Source organism: Vicia villosa, linkage group LG1, assembly GCF_029867415.1.
Source record: "Vicia villosa cultivar HV-30 ecotype Madison, WI linkage group LG1, Vvil1.0, whole genome shotgun sequence".
In the NCBI taxonomy this organism is placed as follows: Eukaryota; Viridiplantae; Streptophyta; class Magnoliopsida; order Fabales; family Fabaceae; genus Vicia; species Vicia villosa.
The window spans coordinates 38,002,450-38,028,566 of record NC_081180.1 but is presented as its reverse complement, the minus strand read 5'-3'; the positions used below and the strand labels follow the sequence as shown (position 1 = coordinate 38,028,566).

At 33.9% G+C, this 26,117-nt stretch overlaps 3 protein-coding genes across 4 annotated transcripts; all 3 read left to right on the top strand.

The window, feature by feature from the left end:
* The first annotated feature begins 5,345 nt into the window (after positions 1-5,345).
* On the top strand, positions 5,346-7,620 carry LOC131604462 (ribosomal RNA-processing protein 8). 2 transcript variants are annotated; one of them, XM_058876899.1, is made up of 2 exons: positions 5,346-5,490; positions 6,678-7,620. In XM_058876899.1, exon 2 carries the CDS (start codon positions 6,782-6,784, stop codon positions 7,589-7,591), a length of 810 nt encoding a protein of 269 aa, XP_058732882.1. In that variant the 5' UTR covers positions 5,346-5,490; positions 6,678-6,781; the 3' UTR covers positions 7,592-7,620. The 2 variants fall into 2 exon arrangements, with proteins under 2 accessions (XP_058732882.1, XP_058732889.1); XM_058876906.1 differs by having other exon boundaries at positions 5,371-5,519.
* A 5,816-nt stretch (positions 7,621-13,436) lies between these two features.
* On the top strand, positions 13,437-14,417 carry LOC131615975 (uncharacterized mitochondrial protein AtMg00810-like). The gene has a single exon (XM_058887208.1). The coding sequence runs from the start codon at positions 13,437-13,439 to the stop codon at positions 14,415-14,417; it is 981 nt and encodes a 326-aa protein (XP_058743191.1).
* Positions 14,418-17,403: 2,986 nt separating this feature from the next.
* LOC131615891 (uncharacterized) lies at positions 17,404-18,614 on the top strand. The gene is made up of 5 exons (XM_058887110.1): positions 17,404-17,743; positions 17,821-17,948; positions 18,036-18,126; positions 18,203-18,359; positions 18,450-18,614. The coding sequence occupies exons 1-5, from the start codon at positions 17,664-17,666 to the stop codon at positions 18,612-18,614; spliced, it is 621 nt and encodes a 206-aa protein (XP_058743093.1). The 5' UTR covers positions 17,404-17,663.
* The last annotated feature ends 7,503 nt before the right edge of the window (positions 18,615-26,117 follow it).

Below are 26,117 nucleotides of genomic sequence, written 5' to 3'. Positions count from 1 at the left end.
AGGAGGAAAACACTTGAGTTTCAAGAGGGAGACCATGTGTTTATGAGAGTTACTCCTATGACAGGTATTGGTCGGGCGTTGAAGGCAAAGAAGTTGACACCGCGTTTCATTGGTCCGTTCCAAATTTCTGAAAGAGTGGGGGAAGTGGCCTATCGTATTGCTTTGTCGCCGATGCTTGCAAATTTGCATGATGCGTTTCATGTGTCTCAGTTGAGAAAATACGTTTCGAATCCGTCCCATGTGATTCAAGTAGATGATGTACAGGTGAAAGACAACTTGACGGTTGAGACTTTACCTGTGAGGATTGAAGAGCAAAGGCTGAAGCAATTACATGGCAAGGAAATAGCTTTGGTCAAAGTAGCTTGGGGAGGACCACCTGGGGGAAATGTTACCTGGGAGCTAGAGAGCCAGACGAAGGATTCTTATCCAGAAATCTTTACCTGAGGTATGTTTTCGAGGACGAAAACTCTTTTAGTGGAGGAGAGTTGTAACACCCGTATATTTTAATTTTAACTTAATTTGGAAATTGAATTAATATTAGAATTATGTTGATTTATGGAAAATAAAATTAGAAAAATAAGAGGTTTAAGGCATTGGGCCAATGTATGATGTTAGCAAGAAAGGAGGTGTGAGTTAGTAAAGTCTTTTCTAATTAAAGTTATTTTTCATAAAACAAGAAGAAAATTGGGAAAGAGGATAGAACGTGAAAGAACAGAGAAGTTGGAACACGAAGAACATGAAAGAAGAATTGTAGAGGGAGAGACCAATCAAGAACTCTTGGCAAAGGTAAGGAGAGACTCTCCAATTAATCTCTATTATTGTGTTACGAATGATAATGTTGATTAGGGATGCTGTTTAGATCAATGAGTTTCCGTATTCTGATTTTGCTGTTGTGTTCATCCTTAGATTGAAATCCATGAGTGTGAATCCCTAATAAATTGAGTAGAATTAGGTTGTGAATGAGTAAAATCGAATATAGGGTCATATACTATTGATGTTAGATGAATCCTATACTGTTAAGAGTGCAGAAATTTTGTTTTAGATCCAAAATCGCAGGCTGTAACAGGTGAAGTCGCGAGGAAGACGAATGGGTAAGTTGCAGGTTTTGGGAACTTCTGCCCATTCACGTATGGTACGTGTATGAGGGGGGGAGGTACGCGTATGGTACGCTCCCTGTTACGCACCAAAATGCGTCTTCTGCTGGTACGCGTATGATGAAGGCCTGGTACGCGTATGATGAAGGCCTGGTACGCGTATGATATGTATTTGTGTGTAAATTTGATTCTGTTCGTACGCGTATGATACGCGTATGGCTTGTGTTTTGTGGAAATTTGGCCCTGTTGGTACGCGTATGATACGCGTATGGCCAGCGTGAAGTGCTGATTTTGCTGTTTGTGAATTTTGAAAGTTTGATGATGCGTAACTTTTGAACCGTTGATCTGATTTGAGTGTCGTTTGGACTATGGTGAATCAAATGAAATAATCTGTATGATTGATTGATGTATGATTTAATTGAATGATGTTAATGTATATATAAACATGCTTTGATAGCGATGATGTTGAAGATGATGACTTGAGTATGAGATGATGCTACTCATAAAATGATGATGATATAAGTATGTTTTATATATGTTTGCATTCATTCATGATCATTGTTGAGGGCTGAATCCTGATGACGTGGGGATTCAGTGAAGGGCATAATTCCCATTGTGTGGACTTGTGCTAGCAGGGTCGTATCTTGATGAGGTTAGATCGGTCGGTGGGCATTCCCATTGATGATGTTGGTACCACATGCATAGTGTCAGTTTCATACATATGCATGACTTTTATACTATGATTAATGTATGTTATGTTATGACTTATGATTCATGAATGTGTGATGATGAAACGTCTGAATATGAAACGATTGGGTGAATGATATAACTATGATATATTGTTGTTTATAATGCAATGACATTGGTTAATTGTGATGAGACTCACCCTTACTTGTTGTCATTTTCAGATTGAGGATAACGACGTTTCGACTTGGTGAGGATTAGCTCATGAGTCGATTTGTTAGTTAGCGTCAAGTTTCATGCTCTGATAGATGTAACACTGGGGAACGCGATGTTTTGAGTTTTTAGTTAATAACTCTATTTGTTTAATTTATTTTGAGGATTAATGCATTGATGATGTGATGCTAATTTGACGATTTATTTCCGTTGTGTAAACTTGATATTTTGAATTATGAGTTATGATAAGATGTTTCTTGGTGAATGCATGACAGTGACAAAATAATGTTTATTTTATTATGAATTGTGACACCCTTGTTGCATGTTACTCTGATTTAATTGTTAACTGCCGCGGGGAATTAGAGGAGTATTACACGATCTCCTTCTAAAAGAAGGCCTGCCAGGCCGCTGCGCCACTTTGAAGCAATTGAGGAATTTTGGCACAGGCATAATATATACAAAGTATTGTGTTTATTTGTAACAAAAAAATAGTTTAAGGCCCCAAATTATTCGAGGCCTTGTGTTGTGGCACTTCTTGCACAAGCCCAGGGCTTGGCCTGCAAACAAGCGTCAACCGTTTGAAGATTCTCTCACCTCACGTGAGTTAATCCCTTAAACAACCCCAATTTACAGTGTTGCATGAGAAGGGAAACACGGGTGTACGTGAGATGTGTGATTGTTTTGATTTCAGATTCATTTAATTTATAGTGAATTAAAGATCAAAATTGTATTGGAATCACATTTTTTAATTTCAAGAGATCGGAAGACACAAATGTTTAATGAAATATGAGTGATTTCTTGCACAATATAGAAGATGAACGGTGGAAATCGCGGTTGCGTTGCAACTTGTGAAGCTGAATACATTGCAGGTGCTTTGTTTGCGTGTCAAGTTGTTTGGCTGCTGACTTTGTTGCAGGATCTGAAGATTAAGGTGATGAAGCATGTGAAGTTGATGATTGACAACAAATCTGCCATAAGCCTTGCCAAGAACCCAGTGTTGCATGGGAGAAGCAAGCACACTGACACAAAGTTCCATTTTTTGAGGAATCAAGTCCAAAATGAATGCTAGAAGTTGTGCACTGTAGCACCTAGAAAAAACTTGCAAATGTTCTGACGAAGGATGTCAAGACTGAACATTTCATTAATTTCAGGAATGTAATTGGTGTTGTTGATTTTAGCTCTAAATGTGAATTAAGGGATGATGTTGAAGTGTAATTGCGCATTCAAAATGTATTTGTTGTTAGTCTGGTTGATCTTGTGTTGGACTTTAATTAATTTGGCACAATATGATTTTGTATATATATTGCATTTGTTTTGTCGTTGTTAGTAGTGTGAGAACAATGTAGAATCATCCTTGTAACCGTTTTTCCAATAGAATAAAAGTTAGTTGCAGCTCTCTCTCTCTCTCTCTCTCTCTCTCTCTCTCTCTCTCTCTCTCTCTCTCTCTCTCTCTCTCTCTCTCTCTCTCTCTCTCTCTCTTCCAACTTCATCTAGTTCATCTTTGTTCATATTGTTCTGCTGTGCACCAACAAAGGCTACTCCCCACTGTGAGCAGCCTTCACCATCCAAACGTGTAATATAACTACTAGAGCCTCTGACTCTCTCTCCCCTTACGCGGAATGTGTTTTTCCTTGAACAACAAAATATTTGAGGTTCCCATATTTGTCGACCAATGGTGAATTTTTTTATTTTGTTTTTGGATTCATTTTTATTTAACATAAATAATTCTATAATAAATTAATCATATTAGTCGAGCTATGTTAGTCCCTCCCTTAATATTTTTCTCAAGTCGGTTCTTTTTTTACTTTTGAACCGTGTCTGAACCGTCATATGTATTATTTTTGATGACGTGGATTTATTATTTTTTATTTCAATTACTTTTAAATCTATGTAATATTTAGCTTCTTATTTATTTATTTATTTTAATTTTATTTAGTTATTGAAGAAAGTTGGAAAAAAAATCAAAATTTTACATTAACCAAGGACCTCTTGGTCTGGAGGCGATCTTGTCTACCACTAATCCAATTTATTTTCATATTTAATCTTACAATTAACACTTATATCTATATTTTTTTCAATTATTAGCAATACTTAATATATTTTGATGATAAATCTTCAACTAAAATTCACACCCACGAAAACCACATTTATGTATTTTCCAAAACCATTGTATATAAATTAAAATTAATTTCTAATAACATCTAAAATAAAATCCGTACGTTTAAATTATTTACAAAACACAACCAAATATATTCAAATACTATTAAAACGTGTTTGAACTCAAACAATGTAAATTTTTATTTAAATGTGTTTTAATAATATCTAAATGTGATTTTAGTGGGTATGAATTTTATTTACAGATTTATTATCAAAACGTATAATTGTTTCTTAAAAATAACATATTTATAAATAAACTTATGTTTAATAAGAATGAATTTGAAATATATTTAAATGTGATTTTAGTGTGTATAAATTATTTAAACGTGTGAGTTTTATTTTTGATGTTATTATAAATTAATTTTAATTTATATAAAATGATTTTGAACAATATTTAAATGTGATTTTAGTATATGTAAATTTAATTTGAAGATTTATTATCAAAATATATTAAGTATTGCTAATAATTATAAAGTAATAAGAAAATGACTGATATAAGTGTTATTTGTAAGTTAAAATATAAAAAATTTATTAGTTCGAGAATGTTGTCTAATGACTAAGGGGTCTTTAATTCAACCCTATTTAGTTCAAAATTTTGATTTTTTTTCCATCTAACTTTTTTTAATAATTAAATTAAATAAAAAAGATAATGAATATTATTTAGATTTAAAAATAATTAAAAATAAAAAATAATAATTCTATGTCAACAAAATATTACATATGACAATCTAGTCATAGTTAAAAAAAATTAATAAAAAACTAATTTATCTCGATTAAATTTTACAAAGAATTAAATATATGATTTTTTTTAAGGATTAATTTGGACTCTTTAAATTTTTGTCAAAAGTAAAATGAGTTGTTAATTATCCATTTTAGTGACATGACACTATCACATTATTTTGTTAAAATCACATGGATTGATGATATTTTCCGTAGTTTTTATTTTAGTTATTTTAAAATATAATTATTAAATTAATGATTTAATATAAGGGAAAAGCTAACATGTGCGGATGTGTCCAAAAAGTATAAGTTAATGAATTATTTATAGTAATATTTTCTTGAAACACGTTAATTCAATGTATCAAAATTTTAAATATAATTTTATTGTATTTAATTACATTTAATATTTTCTAATTATATTATATGTGCGGGCATATATTAGCATTATCCTTGATACAAATTAAGTTTACAAAACAAAGCTTTGGCTAGGGTTTATTTTGTTTCACATTTTGGCCTCGAAGGGCTGCTGTATTTGTTAGTTTGTGTTTGCTTCTTCTCCCTTTTGGTTTAACCTGGCAAATCTGCATGCAGCCGTCGTCACTGCGATTCAAGCACACAGTCGGTGAGAAACTCAAATTCAACATATTCTTTGTATGGAAATTCTGCGACTTCCTTCGTTTTTTTTTTGTTTTTTTTTTCGTTCCTTCTCTAATTCACTTTCTAGGTTATTGGCTCTGCATTTTTTGTTTCACGAATTTGTGTTTTGATACCAATGGTTGCGTTTTGTGGTGTAATTTTATATGGTTCTAGGGTTTTCTCTTCAGTACCTAAATTTGATGTGTTTTTTTCACTTTACTAATCCTTATTAGGTTCACTTATCATATATAACTTATTTGTTATTTTGAGTTGGTTTTTATATTAGATATAATTTGGTTTATTCTTTGTAAAGTAATCTCAGAGGTGGTTAGTGGGTGGATTTGGGTTGGTCAAAGGTGGTTAGAGGGTTAAGTATGATTTGACAAGCGGTAATTTAGGAAATCTGGAATTTGAGGAATGACTGGATTTTTTGAAATAACTTAGATGATGTTGTATGTTTAGAGTATAAAATCAAAGTCAGTAGTTATGGAAATTTTGGAGTCGTCGGTGTGTCACTTAGGCTCCATTTGTGTCTTTGGTATCTTAATTGAATATTTGCATTTAAGAGGGCACAGTGGCGTGTGGAGTTCAAGCCCAACTTTTGTCTTAAGGAGGAACTCCTCTTAGTGCTAAAGGGTGTTTTGGCTAGATCAGAAATTGTTGGGTTTTTTGACAGTATAGGTTTCTCCGGTCTGTTTGGTTCTGGTTTAAGTCGTGCTGCTGCTGTTGTGACGGGAGAAGGCTGTGGCATATCCCGTGACTTGCTTCATGACAGACAGGCTTCTGTTATTGCCTGTGGTTCATTTTTCCGTTATGTATTGTCAGGCAGTGGCCAGGCCTTGCTTTTTACTTCTCTTCTGAATATATTAGGTGCATGACTGCATGTTAGTGTTTGAGAGCGTCATCTTTGGTGGTTTCTTGTTGGTTTTGGTTGCGCCCCTCTGTTTGTTTTTGGGTCTGCGTGGTGCAGTTTGTATAAAGACTATTTTTACCTCACACATCTTGTGTCGATGGAAGTTTTCAATATATTTTCAAGTTCAAAAAAATAAATTTATCACTTAAATCTAGATTTATTTATTTTTTTGGGTAGTTTCTTCTCATATCTTATAAGATTTGTTTTTATTTCCCAATTTGATTTGATATATAAGAGTCTTCTCTTTTTTATGACCCTAGGCCAGTAGCTGCACGAAGCATTGAGTAGCATTAGTTTTGGGTGTAAGAGAAAGAAAAGGAAGAGGAGGCTGAGTTTTGTCTAAAAAGAAATTAGAACTGTTGCAATGACCAACAAAAAGCGAAAGAGACACAGCAAAAATGATGCATCGAACAATAACCAGAAATCAACAAGTAACAAGGAGCAAAAGATCACATCACCTTCTACTACTAAGTCTACAAAGTCAAATGGATCTTCCAGCTTTCTCGAAAAGATGCGAGCAAGGTTGTCTGGTGGTCACTTTAGGATGATTAACGAGAAGCTCTACACTTGCACCGGGAAGGAAGCACTTAATTATTTCCGGGAAGATTCATATCTATTTAACTTGTATCACGAAGGGTACAAAACACAAATGTCGAATTGGCCAGAAAAACCAGTTAATGTTATTATTAAGTGGCTGAAAAAACAGAACCCCTCTTTTGTTGTTGCTGATTTTGGTTGCGGGGAAGCACTCATTTCCAAAAGCGTGAAGAACACCGTCTTCTCTCTAGACCTTGTCTCCAACAATCCCGATGTAATTGCTTGTGACATGGCAAATACTCCACTAGACTCTTCCTCTGCTGATGTTGCTGTGTTTTGTCTTTCATTGATGGGAACCAACTATCAAACTTACCTTGAAGAAGCATACAGGGTGCTGAAGCCAGGGGGATGGCTTTTGATTGCAGAAGTAAAGAGCAGGTTTGATCCAAATAATGGAGGAGCAGACCCAGAGAAGTTTTCAAAGGCTATTTCCGAGCTAGGATTTAGCTCTGTCAAAAGCGACGTATCAAATAAAATGTTTATTTTGTTTTACTTCACAAAAAAGGGAAAGCAAAATTCTAAAAGGAAGGAAATCGAATGGCCATCACTTAAACCTTGTTTGTACAAGCGTCGTTGAGAGTAGTACTATTTTATTTTAGATTTTTATGCAGTATTGTTTTTTGGACAAGTATAACCAGATTTCATTCAAGGTTCAAAGGATATATGAAGTTGATACAAGAATTAACTCTTTATTTGCATTAAATTCTTAATTAGTTCTTCCCATTGTATCAAAAAGTGAGAGCTTGTTCTATCATTCCTCTTGATGTCTTTATCTGCATTACTTTCACAAGTTTTAGTATTAGGTACAATGCATTTGTAGTCAAATGCAAAGGTAAATATGGTTCACTAACATTTTCCTTGGCGCGTTTCAATTGAGAAAGATGGAACACTGAATGTATCTTAGCTTCAGCACAAAATTTCAACTTATAAGCCATAATTCCAACTCTATTGGTGATAGAGAAAGACCCAAAATATCATATTCCTAAATTTTGATTCATCCTTAAAGCCACAAAGTTCTGTCTATATAGTTGTAGTTTTATACCAATACTTGATCCCCAATTTGGAATTTCAAGTCTCTTCTATGTTTATCAGCTTATGCCATTGTTACTTGTTTACTTTGTTCAAATTATCCTTTAACTAAGACAATAACAAATATCTTTTTCATTAAGTTGCAGTATCATGTATGTTATACCAGAATTCTCCCAATCTAGACATTTTAACCATGATTTTGAGTCTTGGAAGGTTATGTACCTCAAGTACATTTCCAAGTACTTGATGAGAGCCTCAAACTGACCACCTAATTGAGGATTTCTTGAATAAGTTAGGGTGTGTCACTATTGTCAGGTTTGTTCTTATTTTTTTTACCTACTTATAATATGCTAATTTGTTGGTTTTCAATATGTCTGTGAGACTTTGGATAAAGTTATGAGGATTTTTGTTTAGTATGTAAATAGATCAATCCATGCATATGGTTGGTTGAAACAAAATTATTAAGCTTACAAATTTAGGTGGTTTAGGGATTCGTCTGACCCATTTACAAACACTACTTTGTTAAGAAAACATGTTTGAAGTTTAGTGAAACCTGACATAAACTTTAGGTCTTGCTTTTGGAATATAAATATCTCCTTAAAGGTAATATGATCCTCGATATAAAAAATGATTCGCCTACATAGAAAATCATTCTCAAGACTCTGGATGTGATGAAAAATGGTTTCATTTTTAATACAAGAGATGAAGATACTAATGTTTAGTTTCAACCATGGCTCTCAAAATATCGTCTTTTTCAAAATATCCAAAATTTCCCTCCCAAACGCACGGTGTTGAAAATCAAGAACCTACATGTTGATCATAAAAATATACTCATTTATCTATTACATCTATGATTACTTCAACTATTTTGCAGCATCATATATCATATCGAGCATTAGGTAACTCTGATTTCTCTCTATCTCTGCATATTCCACGAGAAGCGTGTTAATAATATGGTGATAATAATACTTAAGTTTTAAATGTTAACGATAATGCATTATGATCGGTAAATTAGCAAGTGTACTAATCTGTCAATGTAGTAATAATAGGAAATCCCAAAGTATCGATCTCAAGGACTGCGTACCAATACAGAGTTATGTTTCAATTCAATTAAACACAAAGCCTTGGAGGTTTTTGATTTAGAAATTATGAATTCAATTGCAAATAAAAGTAAAAGATGTATTTGGCCAAATATGAGTAACATGCCAGGGTAGGTGTGTGCATTAACATGTAACAATTCTGAACCCTTGTTTCATAACAAAATTCAACTTATCAATTACCGGTTCTTAAGGGTGGTTGCTCCTAAGTCCTTAGTGGGCAAACCTTTGAACATTCATCCTAAAGCCTAATTCCTTAGCGAATTATGATGAAATCAAGCATTTGAATTATCAAGAATATTCCGGTTACTATAGGGTATCCCTAGTTCTAGGTGATATCTACTATAGTTTAATGGTATAAAAACCCTAACAATGGAGGTCCATCCTAATTGTTAGTCATATATCAATCCTGTTGGTCCGACGAGGAAAGCGTTAAAAACCTTATACCATTAAATTGAACGTGAAAGATAAATATATTACTGAAATTCGGAATTCAAAATCATCACAAATATTAATCAGGGACACCCCCTAGCATTGAGGGTTAGCTACTCATATCACTACCGAATTCTTGCAGCATACAAAGAAAGCCAAAATCATAAAGCCAAAGTTATCATTCACTCTTCAAATCACTTTCAATATTCACTACCAAATAGTGAACACATAAATCTTAGAGTTATCATATTATTATTCAGAGTGTCAATTCATATACTCATTGCCATATAGAGAGTATCTAGAAACTTATTGTAAACATCTTGAGATCACAAAGTATATCACAACAAAGATATACAAAACCAATTATCGTGTAAGCTATACCATTCAGAAATGTAAGCCTGGTGAGGCTAAGAATACATAGAAGAAAAAGTTGTTGTAAGAAGATTCAATAAAGGATAATCTCACAAGGTGTGGGGATTGGACTAACCACATTGGTGAACCAGGATAAATCTCTTGTGTGATCTCTCTTAAACTCTACTCTATTTATTTATTTATTACATATTGTTAATCACATTGTTACACACACTACACTAAATATTATATGAGATTTACTCTAACCATTCTTCTCCAAGGATTCCTTGAGAGGTTGTGTTTTTTATTAAGGTAAATCTAGATTTTAAAAGGGTCACTATTCAACCCCCTTCTCGTGACATTTCTAGTTACTTCATAAGTCATGTTTGAATTTAAAATTATTTCACTGTCAGTTTCTTTTAATTAATTAGTGTTGCTTTCAATTCCTATTTTCTTGCTCACATTTAGGATGTGCTGTTAGTGTGTGTGAGTCAGTTTCCTATTTTCTAGGATGTGCTGTTAGTGTGAGTCAGTTTTCCTACATTCTAGGTAGCCTGTTGTATTGCTAAGTCTATAAACTTGACCTTTTCAATTTCTAATAAACTACGCATAATGAAATCGTTTTTCTGTGTTAACATCTGGTATCAGAGCTAAGTGTGCAGCAAGTAAAGAGAAGTAGCAGACTTCAATCATGGCTACAACCACGGATGGCAACTTCGTGAAACCTGCAATTCCAAAACTGACTGAGCATTACGATCATTGGGTAATGCTCATGGGGAATTTTTTAAAGTCAAAGGAGTATTGGAATCTTATAGATCCAGGGATTCCTCAACATGCTGAGGGTGCTGTACTAACAGAGAACGAGAAGAAAATAGTGAACCAGCTTAAGCTAAAAGATTTGAAGGTAAAGAATTACCTCTTTCAAGCAATTGATCAATCTGTGCTTGAAACAATCTTAAAAAAGGAGACATCGAAAGAGATATGAGATTCCTTAAAAAAGAAATATCAAGGCACCGCTAGAGTGAAGCGAGCATAGCTTCAAGCCTTACGACGTGATTGGGAGATTTTACAGATGAAGAATGGAGAATCAGTTAATAACTATTTTGGTAGAACTCTCACTATTGCAAATAAGATGCGAATGTATGGTGAACAAATGTCGGATCTTACCGTTGTCGAAAAAGTTCTTCACTCAATGACCTCCAGGTATGATTATATAGTGAATTCTATAGAAGAATCTCATGTTTTGGATTCCATGACGGTAGATGAACTCCAAAGTAGTTTGTTGGTACATGAACAACAAATGAATGGGCACAATTCACATGAAGAGCAAGTGTTAAAAGTAACTTGACATGAGACAAATACTGGTCATGGCCGTGGAAGAGGTGGTTTTCAGAGTGGATTTGCTCGAGGAAGAGGCAGAGGAGGTAGACAACGTGTAGACAAGGCAGCAGTGGAATGTTATTATTGTCATGAGTTTGGACATTTTCAGTATGAATTCCCAAAGAAACCACAGGACATCTTTGCAAATTATGCTGAGACCAATGAGGAAGCAGTTTTACTCATGGCACAACTTTCATCACATGAAAAATCAAATACACAAGACATGTGGTTCATCGATTCAGGCTGCATCAACTACATGACAGGAAGAAAGGATTGGTTCTCCTCCATTGATGAAATTTTTCCCGATGAAGTGAAATTAGGGAATAATTATGCTATAAAGGTCAGTGAGAAAGGTATGGTCAAACTTTTCATAAACAGAATCGTGCATTTCCTAAATGATGTATTTTATGTGCCTGAGCTGAAAACTAATTTATTTAGTATGGGGCAACTTCTGGAAAGAGGGTTAACAGTTGAAATGAAGCAAAACAAGTGTTGAGTGTTTAAAGAAAATGGCCTTATTTTTGAAACATTCATGACCACTAATTGTATGTTTGCTATTAGTGTAAAATCTGGAGTATCCCAATCCTGCTTTCAGGTCAGTTCTGTGCCACCAACTCAAGTATGGCACTCTCGTTATGGTCACTTGAGCTATAGTGGACTAAAAAATTTAATGGAGCATGATATGGTGAAAGGGTTTCCCTCCTTTAAACCAATATCTCAACTTTGTGAACATTGCCTCAAAGGGAAACATCAACGAGATCCTTTTCCACGACAAAGTAATTGGCGGGCATCTCAGTTGTTGCAGTTAATTCACTCTGATATTTGTGGTCCTATCAATCCTACACCCAATAGAAATAAAAGTTACATACTCACTTTCATTGATGATTTAAGTAGGAAAGTATGGGTATATTTTCTTATGGAGAAAGATGAAACTTTTCGTGTATTTAAAGAGTTTAAGACATTAGTTGAAAAACAAGTTGGTGCTTCCATTCAAATATTGCGTACCGATTGAGGGGGAGAGTATCTTTCTAAAGAGTTTGCTAAATTTTGCAGTAAACACGGTATTGAAAGGAAACTTACTGCTTCATACACGCCTGACGCCACAACAAAAATGGCGTAGCTGGGAGAAAAAATCAAACTATTATAAATATGATTCGTAGTGTTTTGGAGAAAAAAGATCTTTTTGGCCAAAAGCTGTAAAATGGGTGATTCATATTTTAAATAGAAGCCCGACTCTTGCTGTCAAGAATGTCACACCAGTGGAAGCATGGAGTGGAATTGAGCCATCTGTTTCATATTTTAGAATCTTTGGCAACATTGGATATGTTCATGTACCTGATCAAAAAAGGAGCAAACTTGATGATAAAAGTATCAAATGTGTGTTGTTGGGTGTAAGTGAGGAGTCTAAGGCCTACAAACTTTATGATCCAATCAAGAAGAAAATTTGGATCAGTAGAGATGTTAAATTCCAGGAGGGTGCTGCCTGGGATCGGGGTGAAGAAAAAACAAGCTTTACACTAGATACAAATGAGTTGAATCCTTTGGAAGAATCTAGTCAAGAATATGAGGAGATAATCCAAAAAAATTCTAATGATACAACAACAACTACAAGTGATGCAGCTCCAAACTAAACTTCAAATAGGTTGGTTTCCACCATTTCAAGAGCTTCAAAAAATCCAGCTGAAGGGAGGACTAGAAGACCACCAATATGGATGAGAGATTATGTCAGTGGTGATGATTTAACTGAGGAAGATGCAATGGATTTCGCCATGTTTGCAGGATCAAATCCAGTTACATATAAACAAGTATAAAAAATTCAGCATTGGAGGGATGCAATGGATGCTGAAATTCAAGCAATTCAAAGGAATGATACATGGGAGCTAATTGATCCACCACCAAATTGCAAAGTTGTAGGAGTCAAATGGATTTTCAAAACTAAGCTGAAGGAGACATGGTAGATTGAAAAATTCAAGGCTAGACTCGTAGCAAAAGGCTACACTCAAGAGGAAGGCATAGATTATAGTGAGATATTTACGCCGGTCGCTCGTCTTGAAACCATCAGAACTGTTGTTGCATTGGTAACTACAAAACAGTGGGGTATTCATCAACTTGATATTAAATCAACTTTCTTACATGGAGCAATCAACGAAAAATGTCTACCTAGAGCAGCTACCAGGTTATGTATTTCAAGGAAGTGAGCATCAAGTATACAAGCTTAAGAAGGCCTTGTATGGCCTTAAGCAGGCTCCTAGGGCCTGGTACATCAAGTTGGAATCTCATCTTGCAGCCAATGAGTTTATGAAATATCCACATGAACACACTTTATTTATGAAGACGAAAGAGAAAGGTGAAATTTTAATTGTGTGTGTTTATGTAGATGATCTTATATATAACGGTAATGATATGCCAATGTTTCAAGAGTTCAAAACTATGATGATGAAAGAATTTGCAATGACTGACTTACGCAAGATGAGATATTTTTTGGGCATTGAAGTTTTGCAAGGTTGCAATGGTATCTTCGTTGGGAAAAAGAAATATATTAAGAATATGTTAAACAAATTTGACATGTCTAATTGTAATCCCGTGAAGAGTCTTATTGTTCCAGGCAGCATGTTACTAAAAGAAGACAAAGGAGTGAAGGTTGATACGACTCTATTCAAACAACTTGTGGGAGGTCTTATGTACCTCACAGCTACAAGACCGGATATTGCGTACTCTGTCAGTTTGATAAGTCGCTTTATGGAAGAGCCAAAGAAGAGTCATTTCCTTGCAGCAAAGCGAATTTTGAGATATCTACAAGGCACCCAAAATCTGGGAATTTTCTATAAGGTTGGAGGAAATGAAGAATTAATTGCTTATACCGACAGTGATTATGCAGGAGACCTTGATGATAGGAAGAGCACCTCGGGTTATGCGTTCTTGCTGGGAGGTGGTGTGATTTCGTGGGTGTCAAAGAAACAACCGGTTGTTAGCTTATCCACAACAAAAGAGGAGTTTATAGCAGTTGCGTTATGTGCTTGTCAATGTGTTTGGCTGAGAAGAATTTTGAAACATCTAAGTCATTGTCAAGAAGGAGCTACTGTGGTAAAACCCAGTTTTGCATGGAAGAAGTAAACATATTGATGTCCGGTTTCATTTTTTGAGAAATCTATGTAATTAATGATGGTGTTATTGAGCTGAATTACTGCACTACAAGAGATCAACTAGCAGACATCATGACAAAGCCACTTAAAGTTGAAGAATTCTAACATCTGTTAAGTGCTCTAGGAATGCTTGATGGGTCTGAGATAAACTGCTGCAAGGAGCATGCAGTTTTAGGGGGGGAATTGTTGAATAAGTCATGTTTGAATTTAGAATTATTTCACTGTGAGTTTCTTTTAATTAATTAGTGTTGCTTTCAATTCCTATTTTCTTGCTCACATTTAGGATGTGCTGTTAGTGTGTGTGAGTCAGTTTTCTATTTTCTAGGATGTGCTGTTAGTGTGAGTCAGTTTTCTTACATTTTAGGTAGTCAGTTGTATTGCTAAGTCTATAAATTTGGCCTTTTCAATTTTTAATAAACTACGCAGAACGAAATTGTTTTTCTGTGTTAACAAATTTCATTATTATTCTAACCTCTTGAAACTAATTAGAAATTACTCCCTTCCTTTTTTATTATAAGTCGTTTTAGACTTTTCACACAAATTAAGAAAAATAATAATTGTTGTATGAAAATAAGAAATTATGAAGATTTTTACAAAATTATCCTTCATGAATGACACGTGGAAGATAAATTTATATAATTGAAAGGAGAGAGAATAATAAATATTTAAGGATATAATAGGAAAAATAGTATTAGTTATTCATTGGAATGACTTATATTTAAATACAATTTTTTTTTTCAAAACGACTTATAATAAAAAACGGAGAGAGTATCTATCTGACCAAAATTTCACATAATAAAACTTTTGTACATGTCCGTAAAAAAAAAAAAACTCTTGTACGCCAAGTTAGGCGTTAATAATTACATGAGGGTTTTTTCTTTACCCACCTCCCTATAGGGGTCACCCCATGCGAAAACCCCACTTTACCCCTGCTTCGGAAATGCATTTTCGAAATATTTTTTTTCTAAATTTTTACAGATTTCGGAAGTGCACTTCTGAAAAAATCCCAAAAATTGGAATTTTGATTAATTCGGAGATGCATCTCCGAAAAAACAAAAAAAATTAAAAATCCCAAAAATTAAAAATTTTAGGATTAAAATTAATTCACATATCATAAATTTGATATAATTTATAAGTAATGAATAATAATTATTATGAATAATAATTATTATATATTTCTATTCTGATTCATATTTTAAAATTTAAAATAATTTAAATTAAAAAAAAAAGAGTTATAATTTTTTATTTATATATTTATAATAATTATTATATATTTATATATTTACAAAAAAATTTAAAAAAATGAGTGTTTTAATTTATATATTTATATAATAATTATAATAATTATTATATATTTATAAAAATTATTATACATTTATATATTTATATAATAATTATTATATATTAATTATAAATATATTTATATATTTATATAATAATTATAAAAATTAAAAAAATGAGTGTTTTAATTTATAATAATTATTATATATTTATATATTTATATAATAATTATTATATATTTATATATTTCACTTACAAAATTAATAATTATTATTATATATTATATTTCTATTCTGATTCATAATTAAAAATGAGTTATAATTTTTTATTTAGTTTAAAAAAATTAAAAAAAGATTTTTTCTTAATTTTATTTAATGAATAAAATTTATATTTAATTATATATAATTCAAAATTTACTTATGAAATTAAAATGTTTTTGATTTATATAAGTTAGTAAAATAATTTTTAACTTTAAAATTGTTTAGGAAATTTTGATTCGCCTTGATTTTATTGATTCACCTTCATTTTATTGATTCACCTTGATTTTATACCTATTAATGGTATTGATTCACCTTGATTTTAATTTTTTAATAATTATTGAATTTTTTCGGAAGTGTATATCCGAAACCAATTTGGTTTTGGAATATTTCAGATATGCATCTCCGAAGACATCCCTCTCCCAAAAAGGGGTGTTTTCGGAAATACATCTCCGAAAACACCTTTTTTTCGTGTTTTCGACAGTGCATTTCCGAAATAAGACAAATTTTGAAAAAAAATATTTCGGAAATGCATTTCCGAAATTAGGGGTATTTTGGGTTTTTCACCAGAGATGACCAAGAAAGTAGGGAGGTGGGTAAAAAAATTTCCTTACCTGAGACCTTTTGTAATGGTGCATGAACCATTGGTTGATTTCTCTTGAACATTATTAATCAATGTTATAAGAAAGTTATTTGTTAAGACATAGTCGTTCATTTTATTTCTTTTTATTTTTTTATAAGATCAAAAAATCTATCATATAAGAAAAGTCTACCATTTGAGACTTTCTTAGGCTATCCACATCAGCAACTCTTCTCTCAATGATCCACATCAGCTTTGGTGGTTACTACAGAATTTTTGATCCTTCAACTGCATGGTGGGCTGCGGCAGTTATGGCTGTGGAAGTTTCACCCTCACAGCTTCTCATGTTGCTGCAGTTATGTAAGGACCATTACTCTGTGCCTCTCCACGTTCCAAACTGCACAATTGCAGTAATTATGTGTTTAAATGGCTTGCCTATTCATCAGTGATTTCATTCTTCTCTTTCCATGCTTGCTAACTTCTGCGGTAATCATTCAGTGCAGTGTGAATTTGCATTATCATGTCAAGGCCTGTTGAGAGAATAGCAGAGATCAATGATGGAAAAGAGCTTTGGAAGATTGTTGTTAGGATTCACCACCGATGGAAAGTTGTCTCCAACAGCAAGGAACATTTTGAAATGATCTTTGTTGACAAATTGGTGATTACCCTGTTTATGTTTCAGTATGTTTATCATTTACCTATGTTTGTATAGTTTGAATCATTTGTTGGTTTCTGCTGCAGGGAGATGATATTCATGCTGTTGTTCCAGCACCACATGTGTCGGTTTTCACCGAAAAATGCTTATTAGGCCATACTTATACTGTATCTAATTTTAAGGTGGTGCCTTATGTTCTGGCCTTCAGGGCATCGGGACACAGATATATGATAAAGTTTACTGCTGGAACGTCTGTTCTTGATGAAGACAAACATGAGATACCCCCGAAATCGATTTTATTTACAAGTTTTTCAGACATCATAACAGGGAGGTTTGACAAACATGTTCTGATTCGTGAGTATGGTTTTTGGTTTTTTTATTGTCTCATGTTTTGATGCATTATAGCCGTGTGAAATTAATAAATTTATTTCAGATGTCGTTGGAATGGTGGATAGTATTGGTTATGCGCAGACTGAGTCAGGTGCAAAGAAGCAGCAAATTAGCATGATGTTGCGTGATCACAGGTTTGTTTTTTTATACATTAAACTGCCTCATATTTGAATCATGTTATATATCTTAATGTGTTGTGATCATGGTTTAGCAACAACATGTTGAACTGTACTCTGTGGGAATCATACGCGGATCAGTTCATCAAGTTTAACAAAGTTAGGGTTGCTGCATCACTACCTACAGTTGTGTTGCTTCAGTATGCCAAAGTGAAGGAAGAAGGTTATTCCATGACTTATTTTTTAAATTAATACTAAATCAAAAAAATCTGTGATAAATATATTGACAAGGTGTAATTTGAATTTGCAGGAAAGTATCCTCTGTCTGTGACAAACACCTACAATGTGACCCTTTTATGTGTTGATGCTGATTTTCCGATCATGAAAGACTTTATTGATAGGTATGTTGATAGTGTCATCCATTTTATGCAATTATTTTTTTCATGTATGAATTTGATAATGATCCATGCTCTGCAGAATGCCTGAGGAGAGCAAGGTAACCCTGTCTGACCAACTTGGAGGGAATTCCCAATATTCCTCCCAAAGTTCTGAAAATCAACAGCTCACTCCTGTGCAAAAATTGTTCTCAAAGGCTGTTGTCTTGCCTATTGCTGAGATTATTCAACTTACGGATGTATGTCTTTCTATTTTCCTATATTATCGTAATTATAACCTCATTGTTTAGTGTGTCACATGTTTCTGATTTTGGCGGCTATTTGTCCAGGTTACATTTTGCGCTACTGTCGCTACAACAAAATTATTAGTAGCATCTCCGTTTGGATGGTTCTATCGTGCCTGCCATATGTGTCAATCTATAGCGCGCGGGGACAGCCCCCCCTTTGAGTGTGAAGCTGGTCATGAAACCATGGCTGAAGTCCTTAGGTTTTAGTTGTTCTCACCTAATAGATGTTGTTTCTATCATGTTTTTTATGTTTCTATGTTGTCGGCTTTTTTAACGGAACGACTTCTTATGATGTTCAGGTATAAGATTGAAATTGAGGTTACTCACGGGGGCCAAAGCTGCAATTTTGTCTTCTGGAACAGAGAATGTGAAATGCTGTTGGGTTTATCTGCATCGCAACTTCGTAACACTATGATTCAGGTTATATTTATATTGTGCAGACGAATTAGAATGTACTTTTCAATACTCTGTGTACACTAATATGGCCAGTTGTTTAAATAGGCTGGAATTACTGATCCATTGGACTTTCCGTTAGCACTTGATCAGTTGTTGAAGTTGGAAATGGCTATGAAGGTTAAGTGGCATCCACGCTGGAAGAACTGTTCCGTCGTTATGATTGTAAAAAATGATCCTATTATCCAGCAACTTAAGGAAAAATGGGGAACATATGAGGTCAGCTCTAATAAACTGACATTTGTTTTATAAAAGAGGACTTCATATTATAACAATTTTTGGCCTGATTTTGTTTTTCTTTGGTAAATTCTCAAGGAACCTATTCCAATCCAAACTGTCGTACCTGATACTCTGGAGGTAGAAATTTTAAACTGTGTATGCATTTTTTTGCTTTTCCTGTGATTATGTTATATTGAAAACTGTGTTTAACAATATATAGATTAAAGAGAGTGTTGATGAAGCTAAAACAGATGCCAATGAAGACTGTGAATTGGTTACAGTAAGTCTCACTGCAACACACTTACCTACTTACATTTAGATCAATATTACTAACACTTACCGACTTACATTTATATCAATATTCCTAACTAATAGTCTTCATCGTGGCATTGCAGGACCTGGAAATTACATCTGAACACAAGCCGGATGCTGTCACACCTGGTGGTAAGAGACATCTTCCTGCTGCATCAAGTGAATCTATTGATGGGGAACTGTCATCAAACAAGCTGAAGAAGATAATTAAAATGGAGAAGGTTGATTAGGAATATTTTTATTTTGTGTGTGTTTTGCTTAGGTGTTTGTTATAAAAACTGAATGTTAGTTTCCTTTGCTTTTAATCATGTGTGTGATTTCATTTTCTGTAATAATTAGTGCATGAATACTGGCTATGTGCTTCTGTTATGTTCAATTTGATTTAAGAATTATCAATGGTTTCTTTGGCTTATTATATTCAAATGATTCAAATTGAACTACATATTATATATACTATTATTAATTATTTTGATTCTTTTTGATCATATATCAAACATTCCGTTTTAACTATACCTCTTATAATGGGGTGCTCCTTTTTTATTATTTTTAATGTTAGTTACAATAATGATGTTGCAAAGAACGGTTTGTTTGGATTAACAGAATTTAAGTTTTCTGTCATTACATTGTAAACTAAAACATGGATTGTGTCTCACAAACAAACACCAGGACTTTTAACATTTGACTATGTTAACTATCAATAAATAATTTTATGTCTGATCTTACTATAATGTTGATACAATATTATGGGACAGATTTCATTTTAACTAACAGCATATCAGAGCGGATTAATAGAATATAATAGGAGAACTTAAAAAATTTGTCCCGAAAACGATTATAGATTAGATCTTCCAGTGGTCACAATATTACTGTGTTCACATTTTGGATAAAGTGCTTACAAAATAACATGTAGCAGAATATATATAACACAATGTACCAAAATAACATTCCCAACATATAATGTAACCATTAAAATTCGGGTATAGTACACGGTTTGCAAATAGCAGCAGTTTCTTCATTGTCTTTCAACCTTCACATAGATATACGGAGAGAATCGCAGCATACTCCACGCTATTGTATCCCCATTACGCAGGTTAAGAGATTTGGCGAATTCGTACCATCCCAGGGCCATGTACTTTTCATATGGCTGGGGTATTCCTTTTCTGTTAGCTTTGTGAACCTGACAGGTAACAATGTTCTTCGTCCTCACATCCAGCAGGTTGATTTCATCTTGAAAGCGACGGAGGCATCTTTTGGCGATTTCCTTAGGGAAATGCTGCATACAAGAAATAAGGTAACTATTAACGATATATACTATTTACATTTTCAATAACATGCTGCAAATATTCAAATATCTCCTTACCATTACATTCTGCTGTGTAGATTTAGCATTTGTAACATGGGTGTTCCAGAAAAATTTTTGAGCCCCTGTAGAACTGTCTACAGTAATGTCTGTACCGACCTTTGCTTTTTTCACCACTTTACCCTTTTGTTTCTTACCCTCTTTTGATCCACTTGGTTCACCAACTTCAGAAACTTTGATTTCATTTGTGTCAATGTCTGTTGATTCCTCTTTTATCTTTACAGGTCCTGCATTGGGATTGCTTTTAACTATTGCGCTATTTTGTGCGACAACATCAACATTCGTCACAACACGATCAGCAGTGACATTGCGCTGTTTATTCCTGCGTTTTCTTTCCACCTTAGGACCGTACCCTGTTTCCTTTACCAAATCTTCTATGATTTCCATTGCCTGATCATCGCTGTTCCAACATCAAATATGGATTAAAAACAAACCGCATATGAAGCATTCTTTACTAAGCAATAGTCATATGCCGAGCAACGACGGGATATGAAATCCAACAATAAAAACCAACAATAGTCATTCAGTCACATTTGATTTCTTGACAAATACCACACATAATACAACATTGCGCTATATTGATACTACACCCATCACTAAATGTTGTTAAGTGTTATTACCACACTACCATATTTTGTATACCGGTATACCCTATTTTCTACCGCAAAGCAATGGTGAAATAAAATTATCTACTCATACCTGAAATCATTTTCATCATCAGAGGGAATACGCACAGAAGGACCACCGTGTGAAGATGCCATTGTCGGAACCCTAACCGCAGGCAGTTGCAATGCTAAACTTCTATTCAGTGCAATAGGAAACAAGTACTTGGTACATGCAGAAAGTGGGTTAACTGTTCAGTTTCTATTTACTTATAATATTAGTTTTGACTTAAAGTCTTTTTAAAAGAGTAACACATCCATCAAATAAAATATTATAAATAACCTGTATAGATTAAATTAAATACATTTAACACACACAACAGTTATAAGGGAGGGATAAGTAGTAATTTAAATCTATAACCATCATTCTATTCATATTCAGTTCCAATTTCATATATATTCAAGTATGAAAGAAAAATTAAAATCAATACTGCATTCATGACATTTGAACCCACCAATTCCCCTTCAATTAGAAACTGTAAACTTTTAGTATTCAAAATCATGAAGTAGCATGCTATACATCTCATATTGTGTGCATAAATCTATACAAATCAATCTTATTTGTAGTATTATTATTCATCCTACTTTTGTGTTTGTGATGGAAACAGATGTTGTTAAAAACACTGCTCCTCAAACATCCATTGCAAGAAAGAGGAGAAAGCTTATTCTTAAAGCAAAGAGGGATTATCGAAACCGTGTCAGATCAAGCAACCTCACTTCCCATTTAAATCATAATTTTACATCTTCTGTAACATATGAAACCACTATTGAAACGGCTATGGCTAGAAAGAGAAGGAAAATAATCTTGGATAACAGAAAAAGATTGAGAAATTTGTTCAATACTGAAGTTAGTAGGGTTCAAAATACGAACAACATTGTTAGTCAAAGTCAGAACATGGATCATGCATCTACTTCAAATTATAATATGTCAAGTCAGTCCATGGATCATCCATCTACCTCAAATCTTAATGTGTCTGTTGAATCTCATTATGAAGACAATGATGACTCCAACTCTGACAATAATTTAAATTCTTCTAATAGTTCCGGCTCTGACGAAGATTCAGACCCGGCACAATTACAGGAGGCCCATCTTCAAGGTATTTCCATATCATACACTGATAACCAAATGATGTACACTTCTTCTGTTAATAGACATATTCAGTATTGTGGTTTCTTCTTTCAGAATATTACGATATTGGCGACCAAAGTTATGAATGCGCACACTGCCAAGCATGTATGTGGTACCAAGAAAAAGTGAATAGACACAAAATTATAGCAACTCCTCGCTTTTATCGTTGTTGCCGTGGAGGAAAAATTGTTCTTTCGTTCCTTGAGCAACCTCCACAGGTGTTGCAAGATCTTCTATTTAATAACACATATTCAGATAGTAAAAACTACCAGGCTAACATACGAACATACAACGCAATGTTCTCATTCACTTCCCCTGGAATGAAGTTCGACACAACATATTCTAAAAGAGGTGTGTCATACCCCAATTTTTGCCCCATGCATTTTGTTCCATTAAACCATTTGCATATCATTCATTCATTCACTAAGGCATGATTTCAAATGGACGACATTTGTGCAATTTAGGGTTTTATCAGTGTTCTTGTCAAATAAAGATTAATTCATCTGTTTTTATCTCTACATAATGAGCCGCGAGATTAAGGTTTATCTCCCTGTGTTGCTAGAGCATGACGAGTTTTCCAATTGATGATCATTGAATTATGTGTTCTCTTTTTCGTGGCTTCCTCAAGATGTTGCGATTATTATTGAACCATGGTACAAATGTTGAACATAAAGAGGCAGTATGCTATTTGTTTGATGTGCGAGTTTGAATTAGATCTAGGAGTTGACTTGAATTTAGATTCGTTAGTGGAAGTATTCATGCAAGTTCTTAATGCGTTAGAGTTAACTATTGATTCGTAAGGTTCAAGTAATCTTGTCTCGATTCATTTTGAATTCAAATACTATGTTGTATTGGTTTTCAAACGATTTAATCAGATGCAAATTCTATCATTCATTCATAATAATCAAGACGTCATTTAAATTCAAGTTCAAAGATCGTTCAATATTCTTCATTCATTCAAAAGTCCACTACATTTTTGGTTCAAATTTCATTACAAAAACAAATTCAAGGTCCATTCAACGATTATTACAAACATGAAAGTTAGACAAAGCTAAGTTCTATTTTTGTCTCCAATCTTCTTCTTTTGAAGTTTCCAATCTTCAATCTTCATTCAAACTTCTTATTGCTTTACCACCAATGCCATTACACATGAAACAAGAGAAAGAAATGGTTAGAATCCACAAAAATATGAACATGAACAAGAATTTTCAAGAGGATGCACAAGTTCATCATTAGGGTTCGATGAAGGAATCAGAATTTTGTCAAGGGATTTGTTTTCAATCAACAAAAGGCCTCATACAATTTCATAATTAATCATGGGCCTAAAAGCATTCCTATTGCAAATCACAAAACCTGGTTTTGGTTCACAAAAGAAATTAGGAAAGAAGAGATTCCAAATAAACAACAGCAAATAGTCTGAGCAACTGCACATGGACCAGTTTTGTGGCCTGCTCAAGACTTTGTGGTACACAAAACAAGACAAAAACTCTTGCCCTGTCCTTTCTATGTGGCTGCCCTGCATCAGAATTTGACAAGAAAAATAGCAAAAACATTTACTGCTATCACTATGTTACAGCAGGGACCAGAAATTGCAAGAGAATGGCAAAGACCAAAACTGTTACACAAAAGCATGCTGCATATTTTCCCAATTTGTTTCCAAACCTAAACAACATCCATCCAACCCTAGAATTGTTCCCAAACGTAGAGACTATATATCACACTGTTTCATTGAGAGAAGGGGGCTCATCTGCAAAACCCTAGCCGCAGCAAATAACCAAACATTTACAAACCATCAATTTGTTCATCATACCAAAAGAAGCGAATTTTCAGAACACAATACTCAGTTCACACAATACTCAGTTCACACAATATTCAGTTCATATAACACCCTAACCATCATCATCTTCCATTACACAAACCCTTCAGAATATTGAGAGAGGAAGAGATTAAAGAACTCAGAAAGAACTAGAAAGATCTCACCCGACTCATAACTGTCTCATCATCATCCTCATCGCAAATCGTTCCACACTGAAACCCCTTTACTCCGTCGCGTTCAACTCAATAACAAACATGGATCACTATAACACCACAGCGATTCACCCAGGCTGAAACCCACAAACCGCAAATTAACAGCGGGAATCAGTCAACACAGCAAACCACGCACCGAAATCAGGCTCAGAAGCTCGGAAAGAAGACTCGAGCAGAGTAAAGAGTATTTACCTTTATTTTTCTTTTCGTTTCATGCTTGCAACATCATGTAATATCTCTGTAATCTTTGAATCTTCATGGATTGGGGGTATTGGGTTTGTTCGGGATAAGGGTTCAATGTGTTTTGTTGCTATTGTATTATGTTCATTCATGGTTGATCCGAAATCGGGAGAGCAGACCGTGAGAGAGGTGAAATCGAAGGTTTATGTATTGTTGTCGTATCAGAGAATGGTGAGAATCGAGAGAGAATTTGAGAGTACGAATATGAACGTATTTCTGTTCTAGGGCTTTCAAAACCCGGTTTTGCTCTGGTTAGAGGGCACCGGATCCGGTTCAACCCGGACCGTCCCTGTTTGCTTGTTTCTTTTTTTTGGTTTGCTCTCCCCATGGGCCTTCTTCACACTTCCATTTGAGTCTCAAACCCCCCTTTGGCCCAATATTTGCTCATCTTCTTCTCTTTAATGTTTATTGTAAAATTAAAAGAGAGATTCAGTCTTCTTCTTTTTTTTCATTAAAAATAACAAAACATTTTCTTATTTCATTTTATTTAAATATTTTCAAAAAGACCAAAATATTTTAGATATATGCTTAGATTTCTTTCAATATATTTAAAAATCATTAAAAAGGTTTCTTCTCTACTTAGTTACTAATCTTTTAGAAATAAACCTTATTTGTGTTGATTTATTGTTGTTTTTTCACCTTGTGTATGCTTGTCTTGTGTTTGTTTCTCTTTAGTCATTCATATTTCGACTTTATTCTTAGCTAATCAAGATAAAAATGAATACGCGATTAAAATCTACCTTTCGAAATAACTTCAAACGCTTGATCAACATCAAGTTTCTTTCCCGTTACGCTTTATACTCAAAACATGTCATGACAAAAAAATATTGGTCAACACCAAGCGTCTTTTCTTAAACAAAAATCTTTTCTTAAACAAAATGCTCCTTCCCCATTTTCAAATTTTCAAAGTTTTCTTTAAAAATAATCGAATTGAATTTGATCTATAATGGATGAATCAAGAGGGGGTTGTACGTACTTGTACAAGTTGCTTTAAAGCATTTAGACGATGGCCGTTAAGCTTTTGTCTGAATGCTTTGATTCCATTAAAGACCCTTAAAATTCAATTTGTCTCACCTTTCTCTACAAAACGTTTTTTATCAAATCGATTTCGGTTTATAGTGGATGAATCAAGAGGGGGTTGTACGTACTTGTACAAGTTGCTCTAAAGCATTTAGACGATGGCCGTTAAGCTTTTGTTTGAATGCTTTGATTCCATAAAGAAACCTTTTAACTTAGTTCGCAACACTTTTTTTCATAAAAGAGCGATTCACACGTCGTTCATTAAAATCAAACAATAAAAATTCGTA

Coding starts and splice junctions, on each gene's coding strand:
- LOC131604462 (XM_058876899.1), top strand. CDS start 6,782: ATGACCAACAAAAAGCGAAAGAGACACAGCAAAAATGATGCATCGAAC.
- LOC131615975 (XM_058887208.1), top strand. CDS start 13,437: ATGGAGCAATCAACGAAAAATGTCTACCTAGAGCAGCTACCAGGTTAT.
- LOC131615891 (XM_058887110.1), top strand. CDS start 17,664: ATGGTGGATAGTATTGGTTATGCGCAGACTGAGTCAGGTGCAAAGAAG. Junction 18,127..18,202: donor ATGAAAGACTTTATTGATAG/GTATGTTGATAG, acceptor CATGCTCTGCAG/AATGCCTGAGGAGAGCAAGG. Junction 18,360..18,449: donor AGATTATTCAACTTACGGAT/GTATGTCTTTCT, acceptor CTATTTGTCCAG/GTTACATTTTGCGCTACTGT.